We start from the raw sequence: 25,233 nt of genomic DNA, 5'->3' as shown, positions 1-25,233 counted from the left end.
TACAACTTGGATACTAATACAGCGCATATTAAAAAAATGCTATTTAGAAGCAAGTATTAAATGCAGTATTACATTATTAAATTACAACAATCAGTAACATGGTGAAAGGAGCTGGCACCTGGGAAAAAAATAATAAACTAAAGTTGGTTGCATCTATTAAACTTTTAAATGCAAGGAATAGCTAGAATAAAAAAAAAGTGGTGATGTTACCACATAAAATAAAATTCAGTAATCTACAACGTTTTTCTACTGAAGACAAAGTGCTTTCAACTACAAATACAGCCAGAGAAATACCCATACCACCTTCTGAAAAATTAAGATCACTTAACAGTACATTCAAACTTTCAGAAATAAGTGTAAGACTCTGAAAAGATTTTTTTTTTTTCTAGAGCAAAAATGCTAATGCTCTAATGCTAGTTTAGCTAAATGCTAAACTGAATTAGGTTTTTATTTGTTTTAGTTCTGGAAACGAGCACAGGTCAAGCATTTTATTATCAGTTCTAGGTAGCTAGAACAGGGACTCTGAAGACTCAGAACAACTGAATATGAGAGATCACAGATAGTATGGGCAGCACAGTCTTGCTGTTGGCAATGACTCTATATACCTCAAACATGCAAGAAAAAAATAGCCTTCCAGTCTGGAATATACTACAGACTCCTCTCTTGTTAGTGGTACAGCTTCCCAGAAATATACGTGTTATCTTTGAAATTGTAATTTCCGGAATGGAATAACTTCAATATTGCATTCCATTCAATTTGAAAAGGTGTGAACCTTCTTCCTGCTTCTTTCTTTGTGTCTTCCACAAAATAAAATAAAATAAATACTGGAATAGGATTTCAAAATCAAATAAACTCATAGACAAAAACTGAATAATTCAGCTACATGTAACCATAAATTGACTTTACACACAGACAACTCTATTCTTGTTTTTTTCTGAAAAGATTGTCATTGTATTTTTTTGAATATAAAATTCTCAAAGTTATTTTAGCACACAAGAGTTACAGCTCAGAACAAACTTTGTTCTGTAAACATTTGATAAACTAAGAAAGGAAAATTTTAATATATAAACTTTTAATAAACTATTATTATATATTTTGTTTCTATAATAGAAGCATTCTCACCTTGTTTGTCCACATTCACATGTTTTTGTCACAAAGGCTGGACATGAAGGGCAAGGTCCTGGATGGCACAGGCTTAAAAATAAGTCAAAAAAGCAAACAAAATTGTAAAATTAACTTTAGCTTTACTACAGTCCCAGAGAAACAATCACCATGATCCAATGTGCAGTGCATTATCAGAAGACTATAGAAGCTACCTACACTCCTGCAGGGTATGAAAGCATTATTAACACAAGTAAAAAATACTAAGTATTATAGTTGCATCAGTCTCAAACATCACAGATGTTGAAGGAAAACTTCCGTATTCCTGCTGCTGTCAAATCAACAGTAACAGCGCTATAAAATTTCGTATTTTGCATTTCACCAGCAGAAAAATGCATCAACTCAACCATGTTCATCACTGGTAACACTAAAAACAAACATCACATGTCCAAAACATTAATACTTTTCTTTCTTCAATGACCTTGTATAGATTAGAGACAAAAACTTCTCTATGAATTTCTTCTTTTGGGAGCTGATTCTTTTATTTTTGAACACAGCATTTCTCATACCACCAGTAAGAGTTGCTGCTCCTTTTCCTGCAAGGTAGCACATGGGAGATGCAGCAAGTCTGCCTCAGTTTTCTTTCTTACTATCAAGTGCGATTTCCCTTAAGTGTCATCAGTGCCAGTCCTTCCCTGATTACCAGAGCTCATTACCTACTTCAAGAAACACTAGGTGGTCCCTATCTGCATATAGACCTGTACTGGGCACAGACAAGCCCAGGTTTTCGAAATTATACTTAACTTGCCTGCATTCTTCCTCAGCCAGCCCTCATTCCCTTTTTTTGCAAATATAGCAACACCCCTGTGGAGCAATTATTATTGGCCAGGACTGACCAGCCTGGATGTCCTAGCCAACAGAAAGAAAAAACCAAACCAAAAAAAAAGCCACAAACAACAAACCTACCACCACCAAAAAGCCCATAAACACAGACTACCCAATTAGATGGCAATTACTAAATTCCCCAAGTACAGTTGTTATGTAAGTACTAATTAGTTAACCAGTCACTATAGTCATAATGCAATATAACCAAGTCATGTCAGCAATTTGTCAACAGCCATCTGGCTCCCTTCTTCCTCTACCACTCCTCCCAGCTGACAATAAGGCCTAACCTACCACCCAACTTAGCTCTAACAGTGAAGCCAAGCCACGACATGATAAACCGAATCAACGCGAAACACCACAAACAAAACCAAAAAACAAACCACCAAACAAACCAGAACCCTCCCTCTTTGAGAGGTCGGGCTTATGGCATAATAAGAGTAAAATAAGCTCCAGGGCAGGCATGAGGAAAGGGAGAAAAGAGCAAAACTGATGGAGCAGAGAAAATGATACAGAGGGAAATGGGGAACCCATTAAATTAACTAAAACTGTATTATGGAACCTCAGACAATGAGAATTAACTTGCACATTCAGCAACAGAATATGTCTTGTAAAAGGACAGCACTATTTATTTCACTGTCTTGACTTTAACTCTCACTGACGCATGCAGGATTCTAAAAGCTGGATGTCAGCTTATATACTTAAGAATCAGATTAGAAGTAGATATAAACTCAAAATACTATGATCTAAGTTGTAACTGGGAAAAGGGCGAAGATATATCATCTTCCCATATCCTGTCATGCTAAGTTTTCTACCTGGTATATTATTTTCCTCAACATTATCATATTCAAGCAATGTTAACATTGCATCTATGAGCCAGTCTTGGCACACTTTTCTGATGACATTACACCACTCAACAGCAGCTTATACTGATCACAAGTATTTTTAGGTTGTAGCCACCTATAACAGCAGACTGCAGCCTTAGAGCAAGATTCCTTCTGTTAGAAGAGTATAACGCAATTAATTTCCAGACATGTCCAAGTTTTGACAAACGTGTTTCTGAGACAGTTTTAAGTAAGCTTGCATCATTTTGTTCATATGAACAGAAAAATTCTAGTAATGCAAAAGCTAACACTTTGAAACCAACCTTCTAACTTTAAGAATAAGCATTCTGTATGCACCCCTCCAGATACACACACTTGCACTCCACTAACTTAGCAAAAGTGTCTGGTACTTTATGCAGAAGCTACAGTATGTCTACAGTTCCAGGATTTACTCGATCAATACAACAACAGTTCAGATAGAAATGTGAATTTCCTTCAGCACAGACACACAGAGGAAGCACAGAAAATTCTCCTTAGATGATAAAGATGGGTGGTACCTTAGAGTTTTAGTCTGTTTTAAGGGACTAAGCAAAAAGTTAAGTTAAAAAACAGTGTAACAAACTGAACTCAAAAGGACAGGCTGAAGATCTCAGCATTAACTTCTGTTCAGTGAATGCGGAGTCTTATTTTTACTGAAGCACCATTATCTATCATTGGCACAGACATTTCACGATTTACTGCTGCTGCTCTGACAACTGGCATACAAGAGAAGCTGTGATGACAGATACATCTAGACATAGGAAAAATTAATCTACCATTTCCCCGACAGTGAAAATACTAGATACTGTAAGACAGCCCAAAGGGACTTCCAGTAACTGCTGTGGAAAAGATTACAGCACCAAAGAGCTATGAAGGAAGACCAGACACTAGTTTAAACAGGTAGAGAGAAAATTTAATTTACTGCCTTTCTAAGACCTTTTTCAAATGCTCTCAAGGCCTTGCATAGTTCCAGCTGGCAGGGAGAACTTCAGAGTCTTAAAAGAAGTTTAAGTTTGTCATGAAGCTTACTATCAGGAACATTTTCTTGAAGGTTAAGCTAGATGGGTTTTTTGATGTAGAAGCTAACAGAGCGAAATGAATTTCAGTGTATTTAAACTAATAACGTGAAAAGAATTCACTTTGTCAAGTGCTATGAATGCCACAGCTCAAACTAGCAAAGGACTTTCAAAGCATTCCCCTTTCAAATAGTGGCTTGCCTGTTGCTCAGCTTAGCCAAAAAAGCTGTTTATATAAAAGGCTACAAACCTATTTCACTAAATCTGAGCAAATATTAAAGATTTATTATTAAAACAGGATAAATTACCCTCACTCATTTTCACCAAAATGGGCTAGCTAGTGCCACACAACACACAAAGATCCAACCAAACTCTATACCATGTAAAGGAAATTAATCTGACTTTTTTCTTTTTTTAAAAAATATAGATGCAATTGTGTTAAATACAGTTGGGAATTGGCCAACCATTAAAGAAATCTGTGGGGCCGGGGGGTGTGCGCGCGCGTAAAACCCCCCCAAACATAAATGAATAACCAAAGTACCACTTCAACAGAAAATCATTCCAGTGTTATAAAGGGGATCAATACACAGGCGTAAGCTTGTTACAGGCAACAAGCTTAAGAATTGCCGTACCTCTGTAAGCTCATTTTAAAAATCTGAGTACCAATTTCAGACATACCTTACAAGTATAAAAGAGATGCTAAATCATATGAAAGCCATAACCACCAAGGTCACACAATCTAAGAAAACATATTTCTGATTCAAACTGAAAATACATAGGATGCATAGGTCTCATTACACCATTTTAGATATTGCTTAAAGACAAATACCTCAAAAATTATGGTCTACCACAGCAAAGTAGAAAACCATGACCAATTAGACACACACACACAACACACTTCTTGCCTGAACCTGGCTGTCATCCTAATCTCTCTTAACCAGGGTATGAGCTTTAATATTCTTTCCAAAAGCATCTATGTGATGCTGACAGCTCTTGACATTCTTATTACCCATATCAGGATCTGTTCTCTTTTGAATCTTGTTAGTTATTTGCATCAATTTCTTGCAAGGAGATGCCCTGCCTAGGCAGAATGTATTTGATGTATTCTGAATTTGTCACCTTCCAATTTAATTGAAGGTCTCATTTCCCACACAGGTAACACAGCAGGGGAGAAAATCCCCATATTTTCAATGTTTTCTTGATAAAACTAATCACTTCAATTTTAAACTAATCTCTTTACTTTTAGATCCAAACCTTTTCCCCAGTTTTAATCCAATTCTTTCTCCTCAGCCACAGAAGTCTGATGCTTACTCAGTTTTAAAGGGAAAACAGATGCTCAGCTATCTTAATCCACTTTGATCCATTTAAACTTGCTAATTCATATTACATTAAGAATAACATAACCACCTAAGCAGCACTTGGAACAGCACAACTGACACCACCAGAAGATGACATCACCAGTCACTTTGCCCTCAGGGCCCCTCATTCCACAGCAGACCATCACTCACAAAAGCCTAGCACCTCACAGGGTGCATACAGAAGGCAGGCAGCAGGAGGGAGCCCAAACTTTAGACCACCACCACCTATACACCACCTCCCATACTCTGCACGTTTCATCTATATGGCAGAAGGAGCAAATACAAGCAGCCTAATGTGAAGCAATGAGAACAAGTTTCTCTGGGTCATGGTTTAACCCCGGGCAGTAAAAAAGTACCACACAGCTGCACTCTCACTCTCCACCACCACACACCCCCAGACCCCCAGACAGACAGGGAGGAGAATCAGGAAGGAATATGAAACTCAAGGGCTGAGATAAGAGCAGTGTAATAATTAGAAGGGGGGGGGAACAACAATAATAATTATAATGAGAAGGAGGGAGGGGAAAAAAAACCAACAATAAAGTGATGCACAATACAGTTGCTCACCACCTGCTGACCAATGCCCAGCCAGTCCCCGAGCAGCGATCAGCCCACCCCAGCCAACCCTCCCCCCACCAGTTTATATACCGAGCATGAGTCCCATGGTATGGAATAGCCCTTTGGCTAGTTTGGGTGAGATGCCCTGGCTGTGTCCCCTCCCAACTTCCTGGGCCCCTCCAGCCCTCTCGCTAGCAGGGCCTGAGAAACTGGAAAGCCCTTGACTTCGTGTAAAAATTACCCAGCAACAACTAGAAACATCAGTGTGCTATCAACATAGGTCACACCAGAGCCAAAACACAGCACTGCACCAGCTACTAAGAGGAAAATTAACTCTAGCCCAGCTGAAACCAGGACAGTCTGCTATAAGGACAAAAGAGGATAATGTTTCATTCTGGTAGCGCCACATCAGAGAGCTGCACTGCAGATACAAGTGTGTGGTTTCTGAAATCTCAGGTAATATTGCAATTCCAGTTCTGTTGCTAGACACTGCATAAATCATGCTGATATAAAGAGCAGAGAATAGCTATAAGCATCTAAATCTTCCATACTCTGTTGATGCAACAGCCACAAAGACAAGTAAGAAACTAAGCAAGAACCCCCTGACTCAAAAAGCAGGTTTCCAAAGACTCAAATTCAAGTCGCAGCAATGAACAGGGATTCATCCAGATAGCTCTGTCAGAGCCTCATGGACTACAGACACAGGGGTCTGCTCAACTGTTAAGACAATGCACGGAGCCAGACTTATTAAATGAGAGTCCCACATCAACGGCAAAGGGTTTCCCAGAATAGATGGGATTAAATACTGCAGAAGGGGCAACATCAAGAATGCCACACCGACACTCAAGACACGAGCACTAGACTCATTCCACTGCCCCTAACAATGGACACATCCCTACTATTAACTAAAGTCGCATACGACTGAAGAGCGGGAATAACTCAGAGGATTCTTTGTCCCATCACACTGTGAGGCAGGAGGTCTTGACAAAGACATGAAACATTTGATGCAGAAACAGGGGGGGGCGGACAGACCAAAAAAGCTTTTAGGATCTCAGTGAGCAAAATGGCATTTATGGTTCAAACCTTATGGGAACCTGTGAGAGCAGAGGAAAAAGGCACACAGCAGATCCATAATCCAAAGAAACAAGTGTTTGCAAAAAAGAGTTCCAAGATCATCTCAACACAAGCAAAAACCATGAAACACTCTTGGCCCTGATGGCAACAAGTCCACCTTTGAATGCTCTCTTTAAGAAAAATTCTGCCCAGATACAGATTATGATCCAGATTTCTAGATCAGTTGAGGCTGTCCAGTGGGAAGGAGCTAGTAAGATAGACTACCGAAGATGCATTCAGATGATAAAGCTCCACACCTCTAACTCCACCACTTCCTGATACAGCAAGAGGGAACAAGGTTTCTACTTGCTTTTTGATACAGCAGATGGAGGCAGCCCATCCTCATAAATACCCAAGATTCCCACATGGGAGGAAGAAGTATCCAGAACACACTGAGCAATGGCCAAAACTGGGTAACACCAATGCTGAAAGTGCATTCCCCACCAGATCACTATCACAAGTCAAAAAGTGCCAAAACCACCCCTTATTTTAATTTGCACCTTTGCTGTTTCTATACCTCCAGGACTGACGATCTCAGCATGGTTTTACTCAAGTGCAACAAGTTGAATGATAACACTCTTGAATTTGCTACACTTAAACTGGTAGCACACTGGAACTTTAAAACAGCCCAATTTTCACAGCTCTTGATACAGATCAGACTACCAGGGACTACAAATTTTTTAGCTTGCAAGAGGCAAAGTATTTCCTCCACTGTTCAGAAGATGTCCAAAAGAGAATGCCAGACTGAGCCTCTGCTGTAGACTAGGAAAGGAAAGAAGGAAAAAAAAAAACAACCAAAACAAGAGCACTGTAGAAGAATGGCTGCAGAAGCGTGGCCTTAGAATCTCTGAAGATCTGCACAATCCAGGCCTGGTATTAGAATAGGCCTGTAACCAGAATTGTACTGAAGTTGCTGTGCTGAAGTTAACAAGAAAGGTAGCCTTGAGCTATTCTTGAATCCTGAGCCCAAGTAATTATGTTGTGCCAACAGGCCGTGGCTGTAACAAGATACAGCTGCTGGGAAAGCAGGTGCAGGGCCAAGAAAGATAGGGAGCAGTAGGGGAAAATAGGGAGTAACAAACTACAAGGCTGAAGCACAGTGACACAATTAGCTACATGGATAGAATGCTTATTTTAGTCATGATGATTAGGGGTGTGAGAACCGCGCACGTTTAGAGACTACTAACCAATTATATTTCTGCTTTATGAATATGCATGTGTATCGGTTCTATACAAGTAGTGTTAGAAACTAATAAAGTTGAGCAAGATGCATAACTCATATTGAGCATCTTCTTGACTCCGACGAACCCTTCTTCCAACAGAGCAGCTATTTCTTCCAAGCACTATAGGAAAGTCTTTCAGGTAGCAAATTGCAGTCAGTTAGTTCTCATAGTTAAGGAATCTACCTCTGACTGGGCCAAAAAGTCCTCCACAGACATATGCCTCTCCTGAGATAAAGACGAGCAGCTGGGCTCCAACAGAATCAGTGTTCTGCTGAGTCAGGATATCAGCTACAAACCACAGCAAAAATGATTTATGAATTAAGAAAAATGCTGTAGCTCTTAAATGAGTCTGAAAAGAAATCTAGTATTTCTAATGTGGGAAAGAAGTATTAAAGAGTACAGAAATCTTTCATTCAAAATGTTGAAATAGGTTTAAACCAGAACACGTTAAATAAAAGTTCGGAGTAAAGTTCTAGCAAAATTCCGAGTTTTAGTAAACCTTGGAAGAAGTGTGAAATTACTATCTATTTGATAATCTGAAGACAATCTATATTAACAAGGCCAAGTGCAAGGTCCTGCACATGGGTTGGGGTGATCCTAAGCACAAACACAGGCTGGGCAGAGAATGGACTGAGAGCAGCCCTGAGGAGAAGGGCTTGGGGGTGCTGCGGGATGAGAAGCTCAACATGGCCCAGCAATGAGCACTTGCAGCCCAGAAAGCCAACTGAATCCTGGGCTGCATCAAAGCAAGCGTGGCCAGCAGGTCAAAGGAAGGGATTCTCCCCCACTGCTCTGCTCTTGTGCGACCCCAACTGCAGCACTGAGTCCAGCTCTGGGCCCCCCCAACATAAAGACATGGACCTGTTGGAGTGAGTGCAGAGGCCACAACGATGCTTAAACGGCTGGAGCACCTCTCCTATGGAGACAGCCTGGGAGAGTTGGGGTTGTTCAGCCTGGAGAAGAGAAGGCTCCAGGAAGACATTAGAGCACCTGCCAGTACCTAAAGGGGCCGACAAGAAAGCTGGAGAAGGACTTTGTACAAGGCCGTGTAGTGATAGGACAAGGGGGAATGGCTTTAAATTGAAAGAGGGGAGATTTAAATTAGATATTAGGAAGAATTTACTTTACTGTGAGGGTGACAAGGCACTGGCAAGGGTTGCCCAGAGCAGCTGTGGCTGCCCCATCCCTGGCAGGGCTCAAGGCCAGGCTAGATGGGGCTTGGAGCAACCTGGAGTAGTGGAAGGTGTCCCTGCCCGTGGCAGGGGGTGGGAGCTAGACAATCTCTAGAGGTCCCTTCCAACCCAAACCGTTCTATTTGTTGGAATGACTGAAGTTTTTGATTCTGTACCAAGAGCAGAAACAATTGGTTCTGACTATTAAAACTTTCACAACAGAAATATGAATAGGCATTACAGACCAACTTCCATACTTGAAAAATGAAGCTAGATACAGTAGGAACAACATAATTTATTTTTTCTGACTAGCACGCATATTTATACATTGAAAAAACTCACCTAATGCTATTAACCTTATCAATATTACACTACCACACTGCTAAAAAAAGATCTAAAGGAAAATATCCAGAACGAAAACCAGAATTGCTGTTCTTTGCCTCTCATTGATTTATACTAATAAATGTTAACAAAAACAATCCAAGTTATGTATACTGACCAAGATCTCCATGAGGGATTCTGGTTCAACCACCCAGTGGTCTCAACAAATAGTTAAATACATATTGCCCTCTTATCCTCAACAGCTTACAAGCCAAAGGAAAGAAAAAGAAAAAAAGGATAGAAGTAAGCAGTCCTTCAGTTTAACAAAGTACCACCGCTTTTAGATTAACTTACACAAACACTATTACAGGAAAAGCAGTACCTAGAACATCTGGTGGACCACTGGATACATGTTTAAAATCACTTCCATTGACTATTATTTTTCTGCATCAATGAAAGTTCTTGAAACCAAGCCAGGCAGCTGGTTCAGTTCCTAAAATGGATGGAAATCTTGCTACAACTATTTTTCTTAACCTTCTGTTCATTCTCTCATATGAACTCTCTTCAGAAATACAAATGCAAAAAAAGCCTTCATTTCTTCCAGGCTTCAGATGAGCTATAAACAAAATACAGCCCCCAGCATATCCTATAGTCAAAAAATATCCAAATGCAGTCTTCAGAAACTTTCCCTAGATCATTTCAATATTCATATGATAAACATTCACTTACATGTTACAAAGATGTGGACAGTCCAAACACTGTCTCTTCTTTCCACAAAGTTCCCCACAGCTATGTGGGATTTCATTTCTATTCCATTCAGGATTGTGCACCTTACCTAAACCATATCAAAAGACAGAAACATATTTATTGCCTTGAATACAATACTAAATTTGGGAAAAATACTACATCAACAAGAAAAAGCTGTATTTACAATATCTTCTTTGAAAAACAAGATGACACCACATGTTTACTTTTTCTCCGTTTTCAGTGATGATATATACACTCAACTTCTTTATAAGTAAGTGCTACTGGAATATCAAGCTCCAGAAGATTCTTTCCTCCTATGCTCTCAGCAGGCACTTAGGTAGTTGGTATTTTACATTAAATTAAACTCATACAATGTAAGAAAATTAAAAGTCCTCTTTAGTTGGTCAGGCTGCATAGTAAATGAGACAAAGGGTGAAACTCCCTTGCTGCCTCAACACAGAAGAAAAAAAGACACCATTCCCAGAAAGTAAGATCTAGCTGGGAAGGTGATGCAGAATACGGGCAAATGAAATGACTAAGTATAAAAGTAATTTCTCTAAAAAGAAGCAGACTCTACATAAATCTAAACATTAAAGGTTGATATTTTGATGAATACACAAATCCAGTATGTTATCTTCAAGTATTCTGTACTTCAGATAAGCGCTGAAACCGTATTTTAATTAAACTGACATACTGTTAGCAAATCCCACAGCTCAGTGCATGAGATGACCATCAGGGTCAAAGTTAATTGCCACAGTTAACACATGCAAACCTAATTTGTCTCTCTGCAAGAGGTTAATTAAACTAACAATAAAACAACTGAGCCAACAAATTTGAGTTGCAACAACTAAAAAGACTAAGAAAACGTATTTTTGGTGACATGGTTATATAATTTTAACTCTTCTAGTACACCTTTGTATATTCTACAAGCAGCAAATTAGGATAACACAAATAAACACCACAAATGGCATTTTTTCACCTGAGCCTCAATTAACTAGTTGAATACCCAGGAAAGGAAGACTCAGAAGAACAGCAAGCTAGGAATTTCCTCATGGAATGGTGGAAAAAAAACCCCACACCACCACACCCAACAAATAGTTAGTATTTTGCATCAAATGGAAGATAGCTTTGCATAAGCAACTGGTGGTGTCCAAACACTGTGTCATTAACGTAAAATTATCAGTACAGATTAAAGTCCTATGTTCCAACATGGCGCTCTGCTAATATTAACCCCAAGGACAACTCAAGGTTCCTACTGTAGGTCTCCCAAAACTATGAAACAGTCTTTAAGCCTAGGCAGAATTTCTTTCCTGTTTAACAGATGGACAACCTGTCTTAAAAGTGTCATTTTCCTTTGGAATCAAAACACCCAATGTAACTGAATTGTTATCTCTATACTCGTAAGATTCCACACATTGTCATACAAAAACTGTCTTACCTGGATTGCACTGTTCTTAACTGACTCACTGACACATTTAGATAAAGAGAACTTTAGATAAAAATGTCAATTATTACAACATAAGTCTATGTTCTTTAGGGCAAGCTCAATGACTCCCAGTGCCTTTCTCAAGTCCAAAACACTGTTTTGTAGGAAGTAAGGTGAAACTTCCCCGTGACTCAAGACTCAAGGAAGAGAAAGCTACATGATATCAACAGAAATTTTGCAAGCGTAAATCCCAAACAAAATTTATTTGCATGTATCCAATTAAGTAACATAATTTCTCCCTTTTTGTCATATATTTACAGCTTAGTGAATGTTATACTCAGTTCATTTACCACTTTTATTAAATGTGTATCCGAAAAGGTCTGAAAAGTCTGAATATTATTTCCTATTTAACCTGTATATGTCCCTGATCAACATAAATGATGAAACTGCTACATCACTTTAACGGTTTAGATGGTTGTATGCTTGAATTGTGTATTATTTTGGTGTATCTTGCCACAAAGACAGACATAACACATGCAGGCTATTTCAGTCCTTCGACAGAAAAAAGCTTATAAGATGGCAGGCCAAATTATCATTATTCTATAAAAATCACTCTTTTTACATAGTGATATGAAAATACCACTTACAATTTAATGTGTGATTCTCTGTGCAGCCACCTTCCAGTGTCAATAGTTTTAAACATGGTTAAATTTCAGGGATGTCAGCAAATGAGCAGCCATACTGAATTCCAAATTAAAAAAAAAACAACTATCAAAATGACAAAACCGTTTTTCTTCACAAAAGCACGCAAGAAACTCACCACAGAAACAAGTGTAAGTTTTAGGAACTTGCGTAGAAGCATTCTGACAAGCTGGACATCTCCAACCACTATTACCATCTGTAGACAAAAAAAAATTAAAGATAAAAATGACTTAAAAGTAAATAAAGGAGCTAATTTGCAAACCTAGAATAAATGCTCTCACCTTTTTTTACCACAGCTGCAACCAAACTAGTTTTTCCATTTACTCAGAAGTGGCAAGAAAGCATGTTAATAAAAATGCATTTTACACAGTATCAAGATAAACACAGCAGTGGTACTTCATGCAACTAGGCTCCAACTTTATATAGAAACAAGAACAAATTTTAAAATTCCACTTTTTCTTCTATTATCGTGTACTCTGTTGTAAGACATTCTACTAGGATGAGAAAACACTTTTCTATGAGGAAAAAAAGTGCTAAAGCATGGGCAACTGGTGAGAAAAATATAATTACCTACAGTCTTAAGCATAACCTGTATTTTTCTTTTCACTGTCCTCTCATGTTTGAGTTAACATGTCTTGTAGAAGACCAATTTAATATTGCTTCATGTTCAGAATAAATTAGTAATATATAAACCAGAATAGTCTACTGTAATTAATTTAAAGGTGACAATACCTAGCTATTGACTAGGACATTATTCTTCAAGTTGGTATTTTATTAAATAGTAGGGTTTTTGCTTCTGCATTTCAGGAGGGTGTTGTTTAGCAGTAAAGGAAGAACTTCAGCGTTAAGGAAAGCAACATCCATGAAGATGTTTCCCAAATTCAGTATGTAATCTGGCTATGAAGAATACCAGTGTGAGAGCACCACTGAACACAAAAGAGGACAGGGAGAAGAAACTGAGATTTTTTATATGTATATATATATATAAATAAAAATAAAAATATATAAACTGATTAGCTCTTACTGTCACTCTTACCCAATCAATTCTGTGCTGGGTAAATTCATAAAGCTGTGTTCTTGGTGATTAAGGAATCTGACCAAGTTTTACGGTATTTTCATGTTATGAATGCAGGAGGGCTTGCAAGCAGAAAACCCTATGTGTGACAAGACGACAGGCACACCTAGGCTCACTATCAACTAAAACGGAGACCTCTTACATTAACCATCATATTGCACAATGGTGACTTTTCACAAACTGGGAATTATCCAGATTACAGACTGCCCTGACAGACTTGAAATGCCTATCTAAAGCATGTCTATTCTTTTCAATACTTGTTGCTTATTCATGCCCCTTGTCATCCTGGCTCGTATCACTGTGCCACCAAGACTGCTGCAGAGCACCGTACAATTAGGGGCTGAGTAGCTGCAGGACAGTGACTCAAAGAGTACACTCTCACATTCAAGACCAATCTGCATTTCCTGACCAATATTTTTTTTTTTTTGACTGCTACAAACAGAAACATCTTAGAAAGAAGTGTTAAAAGCTACACGTAAAACCTGGCAGCAGTATTTGCTGACAAAGCTGTCAGCACCTTATGTGGCTCATCCCAAAGCTAGCATACTAAACCCTAAGGGATTCCCTCCAGGATTACTTTGTAAAGTATACTTAACTATTACATTATCAACATTTCTTTCACTGTTATTCCATGTTACCTTTGTCAAAAGCTGTGAAGGTAAGCTTCAGAAGGCCTCTTCTATCGCCATCTCTCCCAGAGCAGGATGTCTAGTCCTCTACAAACAGCTTCTCTAGAGAATAGTAAGGGTCCAAGTAGAACAGCCTTTCAAGATGTATTTTGTGCTTCTTAATTATTGATTATCCTTGGTTCCTTTAAGACGTAACTACACGGATGTGGCTCCACCCACAATGGGCATGCAGTTGTTTTCCTCTAAGAATGCAAGATATAAAATTTTTCTTCCTGGATTCAGACACAATTACTGAAGGATAGAATGACTGTAGGATGACTCCTGACATCCACGTTTGTAAGGAGTGGTCCTGTAACCATTCCTTACGAATCCTGATTACTGAAGAAAGAGAGAAGGATGACCCTACAGAATCAACATTCCACTCTCAGGTATCTTCTCACTGAGTAGCAGTGAAGCAGGCAGAAATCCAAAGACTCCAGAACAGTCGTCTAAGCAAAATCAAACACACCTCACTGCCATTTATAAATTTAGTATTTGCTATCCTCTCCCTCCTTCTGGGATATAAAGATTCCTTGCTTGTAATTATCTTTCCCACACATATTGCAAGCATCCCTATTTCTAGCACTTACAGCCACAAAAAATCTGCGTCTGTTGTAGCAGCCCAGAATCCTGCCACTTCCTACTGTATACCTGTTGTCATAAAGGCACAGTGAAGAATCTGCTCAGTTTCCAGACTTGCAAAGGATTAACGGGTTCCAGAGAACCTTGAGTAGGAAAAGGGGGGAATTATAGATACAGATTATGGATCTTTATGTGCAGTTTCAAACAAGCAACTTTCCTCTTTACATGATGAGTCATAGGTGATTACATAAGAAAGGATCCAAACACATCTGCTGGAATAAAGAGAGAATGCTAAAAAGCTACATTTCCAAAAGCAGCAGTACAGCAGGACTTTTCAACATATATACAATGCTAGGTGCATAAAAAAACCCCCTCCAAACAGAAGATTTCAATCACCTCAGGTATAGCAGAATATACTAGTCAATACTGTCAGTTTCATGTTACTTTCTAAAAGGTGTTATGTAGCTCTCCAATGAGATAATCAGTATCAGTAAATTACTGCTTTGACTTCTCAGCTGGACATAATTAAAAGCTTTTGTCCCAGTAACAAAAAAAGTGGTAATGTTTGTGTAATATCCAAAGTACACAGAACTGCTTCAGCCCTTGAACAGCATGGCTGAAGGTAAAAAGAAGGGAAAAAAGAAAAAAATAGTCAAGTAGATTTATATTCAGACCACTGAAATCAGAAGCCATCTTTTAGGCCAATACCGGACTGGTACAGACCACAAGCTCATCTGGAAGTGGAGGGCTGGGGCAGCAGAGGGGGCAGAATACAGAAACAGTTGTAATAACTCAAATGTCTCTGGCCCTTCCAACCAAAATGAGTAATGCCAGTAAAACCACCTTCCCTGCAAAGAAGGGAGTAAATGGCTTAATGTTTTGTTCCATCAGCATAAAGGCATAGGTCAAACACCACTGACATATCAGTTTTTAAAAGAAGCAGGAGGAAGAAGGGGGCAAGAGACAACAATTTTCCCTTTATAGACATAACAAAGTATGTGCAATGCAGGCATTTTTGTCAGATTGACCTTAGCTGAGAATATCCATGGGTCACATTCCACCAATTATTCAAAATGTTAGAAAAAAAGCTTGCTAAGGAGAAAGTTATGTTCTTCCTTACAGGCAAGAATCTTTTCACATATTGGCAGTGATGCCTATCAGAGGCTCCTCATCCTCCTCCTGACTAGGCCATCTCTAATAGACAATGAAAATCTATTCTCTAGTTCTGAGTGCTGCTGACAGTCTACATTGTAGAAATCCTGAACGATGGATGTCAACCACAAGTAAGCAGACCAAGAATAAAGCAATGCCCTATGACTCCCCATGATAATCAGGAGATTCTTTCACTTGATTTGGCCAAACTAAAAGTCATTTTTCAGATGACCATCAAGACAAGGCAAAATCATCTCTGAGGGAAGACACCTTAAGTATAACATACCTGAAAGTCTCCAAGGAAAGAGATACTGTCGGGTGCGAGAAAACTGTTACAGTAACCTAGGATAGTTCTTCCCTTCTTCCCACCCCAGTATAGTTCACTTCCCCTCCTCATCTGCACCCACCTTTGCACAGGTGCCAACCTGACAACCAGCTGCAGACCTTGGAATTCAGAAAACAGCACCTGCATTACATCAGTGAGTTCACTAACGAGCAACACAGGACACTGCATATGTACAACATGTTAATCTGCACTGCAGTGCATTCCTTTGAGCTTCATTCCCGAGCAGGGTTCTGTTGTGTTGAGTCTGCATTTGATTAGCCCTGGTGTCCCAGAGCTCCCATTGTGGCAGTGCTACACCTTCACTGAAGCCAAAGCTTTCACTTGCTGAATGTTGTGCCTTGTCCCCAAGTGATCTGCACCTGCTTTTCCCACATAACAGATACCCATACTATTGATCTGGAAAACAGAACTATATGAGAAGATACCCCACCAAGGATGTTATCAACTTCATCCAACTTTCAGCCTCCTACTACATGTCATAGAAACAGAGCTTCTGTAAGACCTGAAATGAAGGGACATTTTCACGAAACATTCAGCTGCTTCAAAACACAAAAGACTGAACACTCAAAACTGATCTTACGAACAAAATATTCTCACTAGGCAGGAAATGAAACGTAGCAGTGAAAAGTTTGAGTGCTGAGATTAGGTAAAATTTCCTGGAATTCATTACATTTTCAAAATGAAGTAGATTTAAAGTAAATCACGTCCAGAAAAATATTTTTTTTCCTCTTCCAGAAAAACAGTGAATTAACAACTTCGGTAGATTACAGTGTCCTATTTCTTTTCTGGTAGACAATAATTACTGCCAGGGTTCTAGTGAATTCCTCAACATACAAAGCTTGAAAAGTAGAAACTACACTGACACAAGCCACCAGAAAACAAATACACTCTGTAGAAGTTCTAATCAAGATAGGGTAGCAGGGCCTTGCAAGTCAAGAAATATGCATCAGCATCCTTACTGGAGCTATGCAATCAGTTCTACTGAGGCCACCACCTTATCTCAATTAAGGGTTAGCTCAACTCCCCTCCTAAATGGTCACATATTTAGTCCACAAATTCTTATATGAAAAGCAAATGGCCAAAAGATATGGCTATTCGAAGTGCTGTCAGGATTCAAGTACCTAAGGTCACTGTCTTGGCAGATAGGCAAAACCTTCCTTACACAAGCAGATGCTCTTTTGATCAAGCAATAAGCTGTTTCAGGGAGAAAAATGAACTCCAAAGAAGATGACCAAAAAACAGCTAGGCAATAAAGGTTCTCAGTAGTCACTCTCAGTTACCCAAAAATCAAACATTCTGATGCCTTTATGTTTCAAATCTTGTACTGGTATTTCTAACTTCCTTTCTATTGCCAGTATGAAGCATGAGCAGCCCTACTGAGAAGTCCATCTATGCAACTTCAGAAATCCAAGAACTTTGTAACCAATCCCTTCTGCAAGAACTCTCAAACACCTGGAAGCAGCTGACAGTATTTCCTCAGTCTGCCCAGAGAAAGTCAGAAAGACACAGGAAGAATGGTAAATGCTAAACAAGCAGGGTACAGAAAAGATTAATACTATGGTCTTCAGAGTGTGTCTGTATCATACAACTGCAAACAGCAGAGACTGCAATTCAGCCTTAACTTACACCAAAGTGTTCAGAGGGCACCATGTAGTGGTATAAGCTGCAAAAAGTGATATAATACAAAGAATCTGAAACAGTTTAAGCTAATGATAAATGCAGAAACTCTGTCTTCTCTGAATTTCGTTTCACTGCATGGCACCAGTGATGGATTTCAGGAGTAGTTTATCAAAGAACAGAACTGAGAAGTGGTTGAGTAAAAGCAGACAAATAATGGCTGGAGTGCTGTTTCTGTTTGACTGCTCAGTCAAGCACATATGAGAGGATGAGACATTTCTTGGTGTATCAGAACATAGCCACAGAGCTTTGCATCTTGATGTACTGATTTCATTGAGTAATCTTATACTTATGTATCCAAACCTGAAAACTAGTTTTAGCTAGAATACTAGAAGGAATCAAAACAGTTAGGAGTATTATAAAAAGCATCCAAAGAATGCTGAAAAAAAATTTTTTTTTACTTAAAACTTGCTTGGTTTACAGCTTACTAATTACCTTAAACAATATTTGTAAGTCATTTTCCAACATACGAAACACATGAATCATGGTATTATTTATATTTGAGAGAGAAAACATCTGCAAAAGAGAATACCAACCTTCAGCTTGTGAAGCTGGTGATCGTGCCCACTTCTTAATACAATTCAGGTGGAATACATGGTAACAATTCTGACAGTTCCACACTGGGGCTACTATTCGGACCACCTCACAGCATACCATGCACTCGTACTTCTCTGTGGTCAGCTGTTCAATCAATGACCCTGCAAACAGAATATGTTACTTTGTACATCGAACATCTGCTAGCTGAGAAACAAAATTCAAATGGAATTCCAGGATTTCATTTAAATTATAACAGAACTTATTTTTCCTGTGTGGCTACAAGCAAGGTACTAGCTTACTCCTTGAAGATTCTCATTTGATACTTGCTACTTCTCTAGTCTCAGAGCAGGAAGAGTATAAGATTCCCATAAAAATGGCAACAATAATTCCTGTTGAATAGCAATCATTCTGATCTTATGAATTAAAAATTAAATTTTAAATTAAATATTAATTAAAATTAACAGTTTTAAATTTGGCAGAAGTCTGAGATTTTACTGGGAAATCTACCTTCACATAAAGTTTAAACCAAAAAGCTTAAAGCTCTTAACTACAGAAGTTTCAGCCAAAATTAAATTTAATTCCCCATCCTCGAGTATTCCTGGAAGACCACACGAAAATATTAGCAGTGAAGTACCTGGATTACAGAAATAAACCCCTCAAACTGACTGCTTTAGGAGTGGAGTAACTTGGAAACAACAGTCAAAGCACAGGGCCTTTTAAGCCATGTGAGAGAAGGTGAAAAAGTACTTGGAAAATAAAGCAAGAAATCCATATGAAAGACAAAACAGCCCGAAAACAGTTAGATGTGTAAGCACAACAGAGGCACCACATAACTTCAGTTCTGCCAGATTAACTCTCCCATCAAGGTAAGGCTACCAAATACACCTTAGAAATGCTATTTGATCTAAGTCCACAGAATTTTAAAATATCTTGATTACAAGCTTATATTGTAAAAACATACCATTTTTAGATGGTGCCAATGCAAGCGAAGTTAGAACTCATGACAAAGGACAAAAAACAGAAGAAAAATGACTTATCAATTCAAAATGTGCTTGTACCACACATGACTGAAAGCAAGCCCATGGATGCCTGGAAACTTGGAAGTGTTAACACTCTTTGCCCTCCTTAATAGGATATCAGCACTTTCAAGCTTCTTTTCCAGCCCTCCTACATCAAGCACCACAAGATAGTAGACTTAAGAGCCATTTCTGCTTTCAGTGCCCTATGAATATCACCTGCTGCAAAGAAAGCATCCCCACCTAAAACATACTTCTTTTCACCAGAAAACTAAAATTATACCATACCCAGAAAGGATAGCAGTCCCATAAAACACTTAAAAAGCGCAGCCTCAGTCCCCTGAAAACAGTGGCAGATACTGCTTCCAAAATAGCTCCTAACTAAGGCATACAAAGAAAGACTGCCATTTTGGAGGGGGATGTTCCTTAAGTATCTTATAAAAGATTACTACTTCTCTTCCTGCTTCTTTCATATGATGATTTTTATTTAATAGTAATACTGGAAGAAAGACTGAGTTATCTTTAATTTTGTAATTCAAGTAGAACCTAGAAGTGAGAAAGCTAAGGTATTTAAATTAGTGTCAAGGAAGATCTTGATCCTTGAGTTTCTCCTAAGGGAACGAAGTTTCTGACTGGAGCTCTCTTACACTTCCTGATTATGCTACTACTTTCTTAGTTCTGAAAGAGAAGAGACTCCGAGAAGCAAAACCTTCAAACAATTCAATACCACAGAGAAGGTAAGAGGAGCTAGTCTATCCATCTCTGTTATTCTGGGCAAGAGCAGATGAGGTTTAGACGCTTTGCAAAAAAACAACTAAATATAATTCCTAGCGCTTGTTCAACTGTAAAAGGCCAAAAAAAAAAAAAAAGGGAAAATACCTCTCCTTATTGCAAGAAAACACAAATACTTCTACTGGGTGCTATGAATAACATGAGACTATTTTCTCAGTGCACACTTAAGCTTAACTAAAACAGTAAGTAAAAGCTATCTAGATGGCTAGAAACAGAAACCAGCACTGTGGCACTGAAGAGATTCAGCTGATTTCCATTTAATGTTTTAAGTCCCTAATGGTACGAGTTGGCACAAAATTCACTCAGACAGTCAAAACCTGTGGGTCTGCTTTACACTGTCAATGTCACATGTTTCTATTCTCAACTTCCAAAAATTGTACCCAGGGATTTTATCTATGTCTAATTACCTTTTGATACTACCACTGGAAAAAAAAAAAAAAAAAAAAAAAAACACCACACGAAAAAAACCAGAATACAGTTCCTCTATTTGGCATTTTCCTACTTCTACATAAAACACGAGAAAACTTACTCTGCAAAAATCAGTTTTAGGACTGACTGTCCCTCTCAAGTCCCATTGTCCAGAATGCTCACTATTTTACTCTTCGCTCCCACAACATACATGTTTTAACAGGGTGCCTGACCAGGCCATCTTTTGCAGTTTGGTAGTAAAATAAATGAAAACTTTAAACAAAATCAGTTCTTCTCTAGTAAACTTACAGAACACATCTCCACTCAGAAACCACACATTTACGTTTAACCTGCCCTCTGAAACGGATACTGATCCAACGTGAAATCATAAGCTTCTTCAGCTACTCAAATGGGAAGGCAGTTTAAATTATTCAAGATCATATCTTTAATACAGGAGTACAGGACAGTCTAGAAAGCTTACCTGTATGAGTTTCTTTGTTTTTTGGTACATCACTTTGCTTTTTCCAGTACTGGGTCCAGCTGAAATGAAGTGCAGGTGCCTGATCCCCCTTTAGCAGAAATTTTCTTCCATTACATCTGACAGAACTGGACAATTCATGCCTGATTTCACTGGTCAAGTTTTCATCATTTTTGTGAACAGAGAGTTCTTTCTTCTTCTCATTTTTATCTTTTGGAGTATACGCAAGAGAAGACTTCTTACCTACTTTTGTATTTTTACTACGGTGAGAATCACGTCTTTTCTGACACTCCTTTTCTGCTGGGGGTTTATTCCATACAGGCTTCCGTGGATATCTTTTGTTTACATAATTGTAGCCTTTCTGCTCATCCCCACTACCAACAGGTGCATCGCAGAATGCCTTTCCAACAGATGATTCTGAAGAGTCAGACTGAGTCAAATCCAAAGATGGAACATTTTCAAACAGCTCTGCTTTCTGTTTAGAGCTCACTCTCTTTTCCCGGTCATGTACTTGCTTTCCCTTCTCCCTGAATCCTCTTCCAGATGCATGCATCAGATGTGTTTTCTTTGGCTTAGCTCCTCTGCTATCTGCATTAGGTACCTCCCTGTCACTCTCTGAGGAAAGCAAGTCACTGTATCCTCTAAGAGGTGGTCTTCTCCCAGGTACTACTGCAGCATCTGAAACGCCCGGACCAGCATCAGCAGTACTTTGCCTTATCTTACTTCGAGTACATGTGCTATCGTTTCTTGATCTGTGCCACCTGTGGCTTTGCAAGTTGCGATTCTTCAAACTTTTACTGGCACCAAAATATTGGTGGAACTCTTCAGAATTCCCATATTGACTTTCTGGATTACAAAAGCCATGATGCTTTGTGGAAGAGCTATCAAAATCTATACCTCTTTCAGAGGACAGACTAGGAAATGATAAATTATTTCTATTCTGATTACTGTTAGGATCTTTCCTATCTTTATTCACCCAGTTTAGATCTGTAGGTTGTCTTTCTCCTGAAGTGGAATCAGCAGTATCAGGACTGAAATTCAATGCACCTAAAAATTAAAGAAGTAAAAACACATGTCTAAGACTATTAAACAGTAAACATTTCTTTTCAGCAGAATTACCGTACATGCAAAGACCCAGGAGCTCAATCAACCCCACACTTGACAGAAAAACTGCAACAAGTCTTGAAAAACTAGTTGAATCATACAATGATTTGCAGAGGTTACCTTCTCTTGCCATCTTTACAGAAAGACTGTGATGACCCAGAGTTAAGAATATAAAAACATAAAGAAAAACATTTGAAGCAGCACTGTACAGGCATAACACATGCAATTGTGATAATCAGTGTTTAACGTGCTCAAGTTTTTCCTAGCATGTTCACATACACACATGAACCTGAAGGAGTCCTTTAAATAAAATGTCTACACCCTAAGATTTTAATATTACACAGAACTTTGAATATAAATTAAAATCCATCAGCCAAAGAGTAGCAATAGTAAATGCTTGCATGAACTCTGATCACACTGTTCCACATACAGACATATCAAATGGTAGAGGGACTACCCAGAGCAGCTTTGCAAAAGTACTTTTCTGTTACGAGGCCATCAATATGAACTGTATTTCTACGCAAGAGATCCTCTGTTGTTTTTATGTCTCTAGATAAAAGAAAGAGGTGCACCTTAGAAACCCTATGTGGCTCAATTTCATATCACATTGTGGCAGAGGGGCCTGCCCGCAACAGGAATTATCAGGTGAATGTCAGGGACAGTCTAATGGGTTGTAGCAGATTGTTTTTTTCACAGCAGTGTGAAAAAGAAGAGAGGCTTCTAAAATTTCATGGAGGTAGTACTCATTTCACAGGTTAGGTAGGTTACCTCTGGTGGTAGGGCAGGTGCAGTTTATTCCTGGTTCAGGACAATTCAAAAAAAGAATCAAGCACTTGGGCTATGAACATAAGAGACTCTCCAAAAGCCAAATGCTATCCGAGTCTCTCAGCTACCTATGATTTTAACTTTTCAATAAAGATTGTGGAAATTTACATTTTGAAGGAAAGGACAAACCAGAACACTTCAAATCATTTTAACATTTTTCAGTGAATTTCATTTACTTTCAAATGAAGAAGTTTTTTTAAACCTCCAGGAATGGTTATTACTACTATGAGGGATTTGGTAGCCAAAAAAACCCAACCCCACAACATACAACTTCATGGAAGTGAAGCTTTAAGCTTACAAAAAGTTAGGAATTTAAAATCAAATTTAAGATTGTTCTTAACCACATAACCCAATTTATATTTGTTTTTAAAGAGACAGTTGAAATCACTTTCTTTGCAAAGACAATACATATATATAATTACACATTATTATACTACATTACTTACATTTAATATGTTGAGATATTGTAATACAGTATATGTTCTTAATATAACATAGAATATTGTATTATCATATGCTATGCTATATAACATCACGTATTATTATTATTATACTAGATATAAATGGCAAATACAAAGTGCTTGGGGATTTTTTAAAAACTGTAATACTAACCTGAGTTTCAGACAACTGAAACAGAACATCAGACAGAGGTCTTTCAAAACAGCTGGGGATTGACTTAAAACTCAACCTTAACTCAAGGGGAGGGGCAGCGGCAAGGAGGTGCTGAGCTCTTCTCCCTAGTAGCCAGTGTCAGGACAGGTGGGAACGGCACAAAGTGTCCCTCAGGGGAGGTTCAGACTTGATGAAAAACATTTCTTTACCAAAGAGGGTAGTCAGACACTGGAACAGGCTTCCATGAGGGGTGGCCAATGCCCCACGCCTATCAGCCTCTAAGAAGCATTTGGACAATGCCCTTAATAACATGCTTTAACTTTTGGTCACTCCTAAAGGGGTCAGGCAGCTGACTTGAACACTCTAAGTGCCTTCTAGCTGAACTGTTCTGTTCTATCATTAGGACTGCAGACCCTATATAAAGTATATATAGGTATATAAAGTATATAAAGGTATAAAGTATTAGGCTTATACATATGAAAGAATCTGGACTGCAAGCAGCTTCCCTGGAAATGTTCTGTTTTTCTTAATTCAGCACATGCATCTTGGGTAAAGAACTCAAAATATAAAGTTGTAATTTTTACTTTCTACAACTACACTTACTTTCAGTTTTTCCAGTCTTTTGCCAGTTTGTTTTCTAGCACTAAAGAAAAAAAAAAAAAAAAAAAAAAAAGAGGACTACAAACATAGATTGTAGTCCTTTTACATTATAATGTAAACAGCAGTCGCTCAGTATAGATTACCTAAAATGGTTTCACATACTTTGATTTGAAGACAGGATGCGATCCTGTAATTACATACAAACTTATTTGAAGCAACCCATTTTATTAGTTGGTTTAAGATTTATTTTGTGCACTCTAAAATTTAAAGTTTGATGGATAGATATAACAAGGTAAACCAAATGGCTTCTTAATATTATAAAGACATGTTTTTCAAAAAACACATAGCTTGCCTCTAAAAAAAGTGTATTCTGTTATTAAAGACCATTGTTTCTTTGGTTATGAGATGTGGTACATAAAATGCATGCATGAATTACAAATTGCTGCAGAGGGCTTTCAAATGAATGCTGTAAATAAGCTTGATTAAGTATGCTTTGTAGATCAGTACAATATACTATCTTATACTGACACAGAAAAACATGCTGGACATGGCTTTAAAATGCTGGCTTTCTAAAATACGCTTTTGAGTATGGCCTCCAAGAAGCATAACCAGGACTTGACATTTAGCCGTGCAAGTGGTATCTTTTAAATCACTTTCCAAATAATCTATTAAGTTTGAAGAAACAGATGGGAAACCAGGACTCAGATATTTAAAAGCACCTCCAAAATATGAATAATTCATTAGGACTTTATATATCACCCATGAATAGGATTCCTATTCTTACTGTCAGCTTTTACATTACAAAAAAAATTCCAAAGTGGTAAATTCTACTAAAACTGATTTCTGCCTGGCAAGACAAGAAACAGCAAAATACATACA

At 38.3% G+C, this 25,233-nt stretch overlaps 1 protein-coding gene across 3 annotated transcripts in view; it reads right to left on the bottom strand.

Moving 5' to 3' along the window:
- The window catches only part of NFX1 (nuclear transcription factor, X-box binding 1), a 75,319-nt gene that overhangs the window by 45,021 nt on the left and 5,065 nt on the right, over window positions 1-25,233 (bottom strand). For all 3 annotated transcript variants that reach the window (XR_008731826.1, XM_055707886.1, XM_055707887.1), the window contains exons 2-6: window positions 21,217-22,260; window positions 18,519-18,680; window positions 12,601-12,678; window positions 10,337-10,442; window positions 1,123-1,194 (exon numbers count right to left, since the gene is read on the bottom strand). Coding sequence is in view for 2 of the 3 variants with exons in the window: in XM_055707886.1 (XP_055563861.1) it covers window positions 1,123-1,194; window positions 10,337-10,442; window positions 12,601-12,678; window positions 18,519-18,680; window positions 21,217-22,260 (1,462 nt within the window). In the remaining variant the exon portion in view is untranslated. The remainder of the gene's footprint in view (window positions 1-1,122; window positions 1,195-10,336; window positions 10,443-12,600; window positions 12,679-18,518; window positions 18,681-21,216; window positions 22,261-25,233) is intronic.

The sequence above is a fragment of the Falco cherrug genome, chromosome 4 (genome assembly GCF_023634085.1).
Source record: "Falco cherrug isolate bFalChe1 chromosome 4, bFalChe1.pri, whole genome shotgun sequence".
NCBI lineage: Eukaryota > Metazoa > Chordata > Aves > Falconiformes > Falconidae > Falco > Falco cherrug.
The sequence above is the reverse complement of the archived record's forward strand: the minus strand, read 5'-3'. Positions and strand labels throughout refer to the sequence as shown.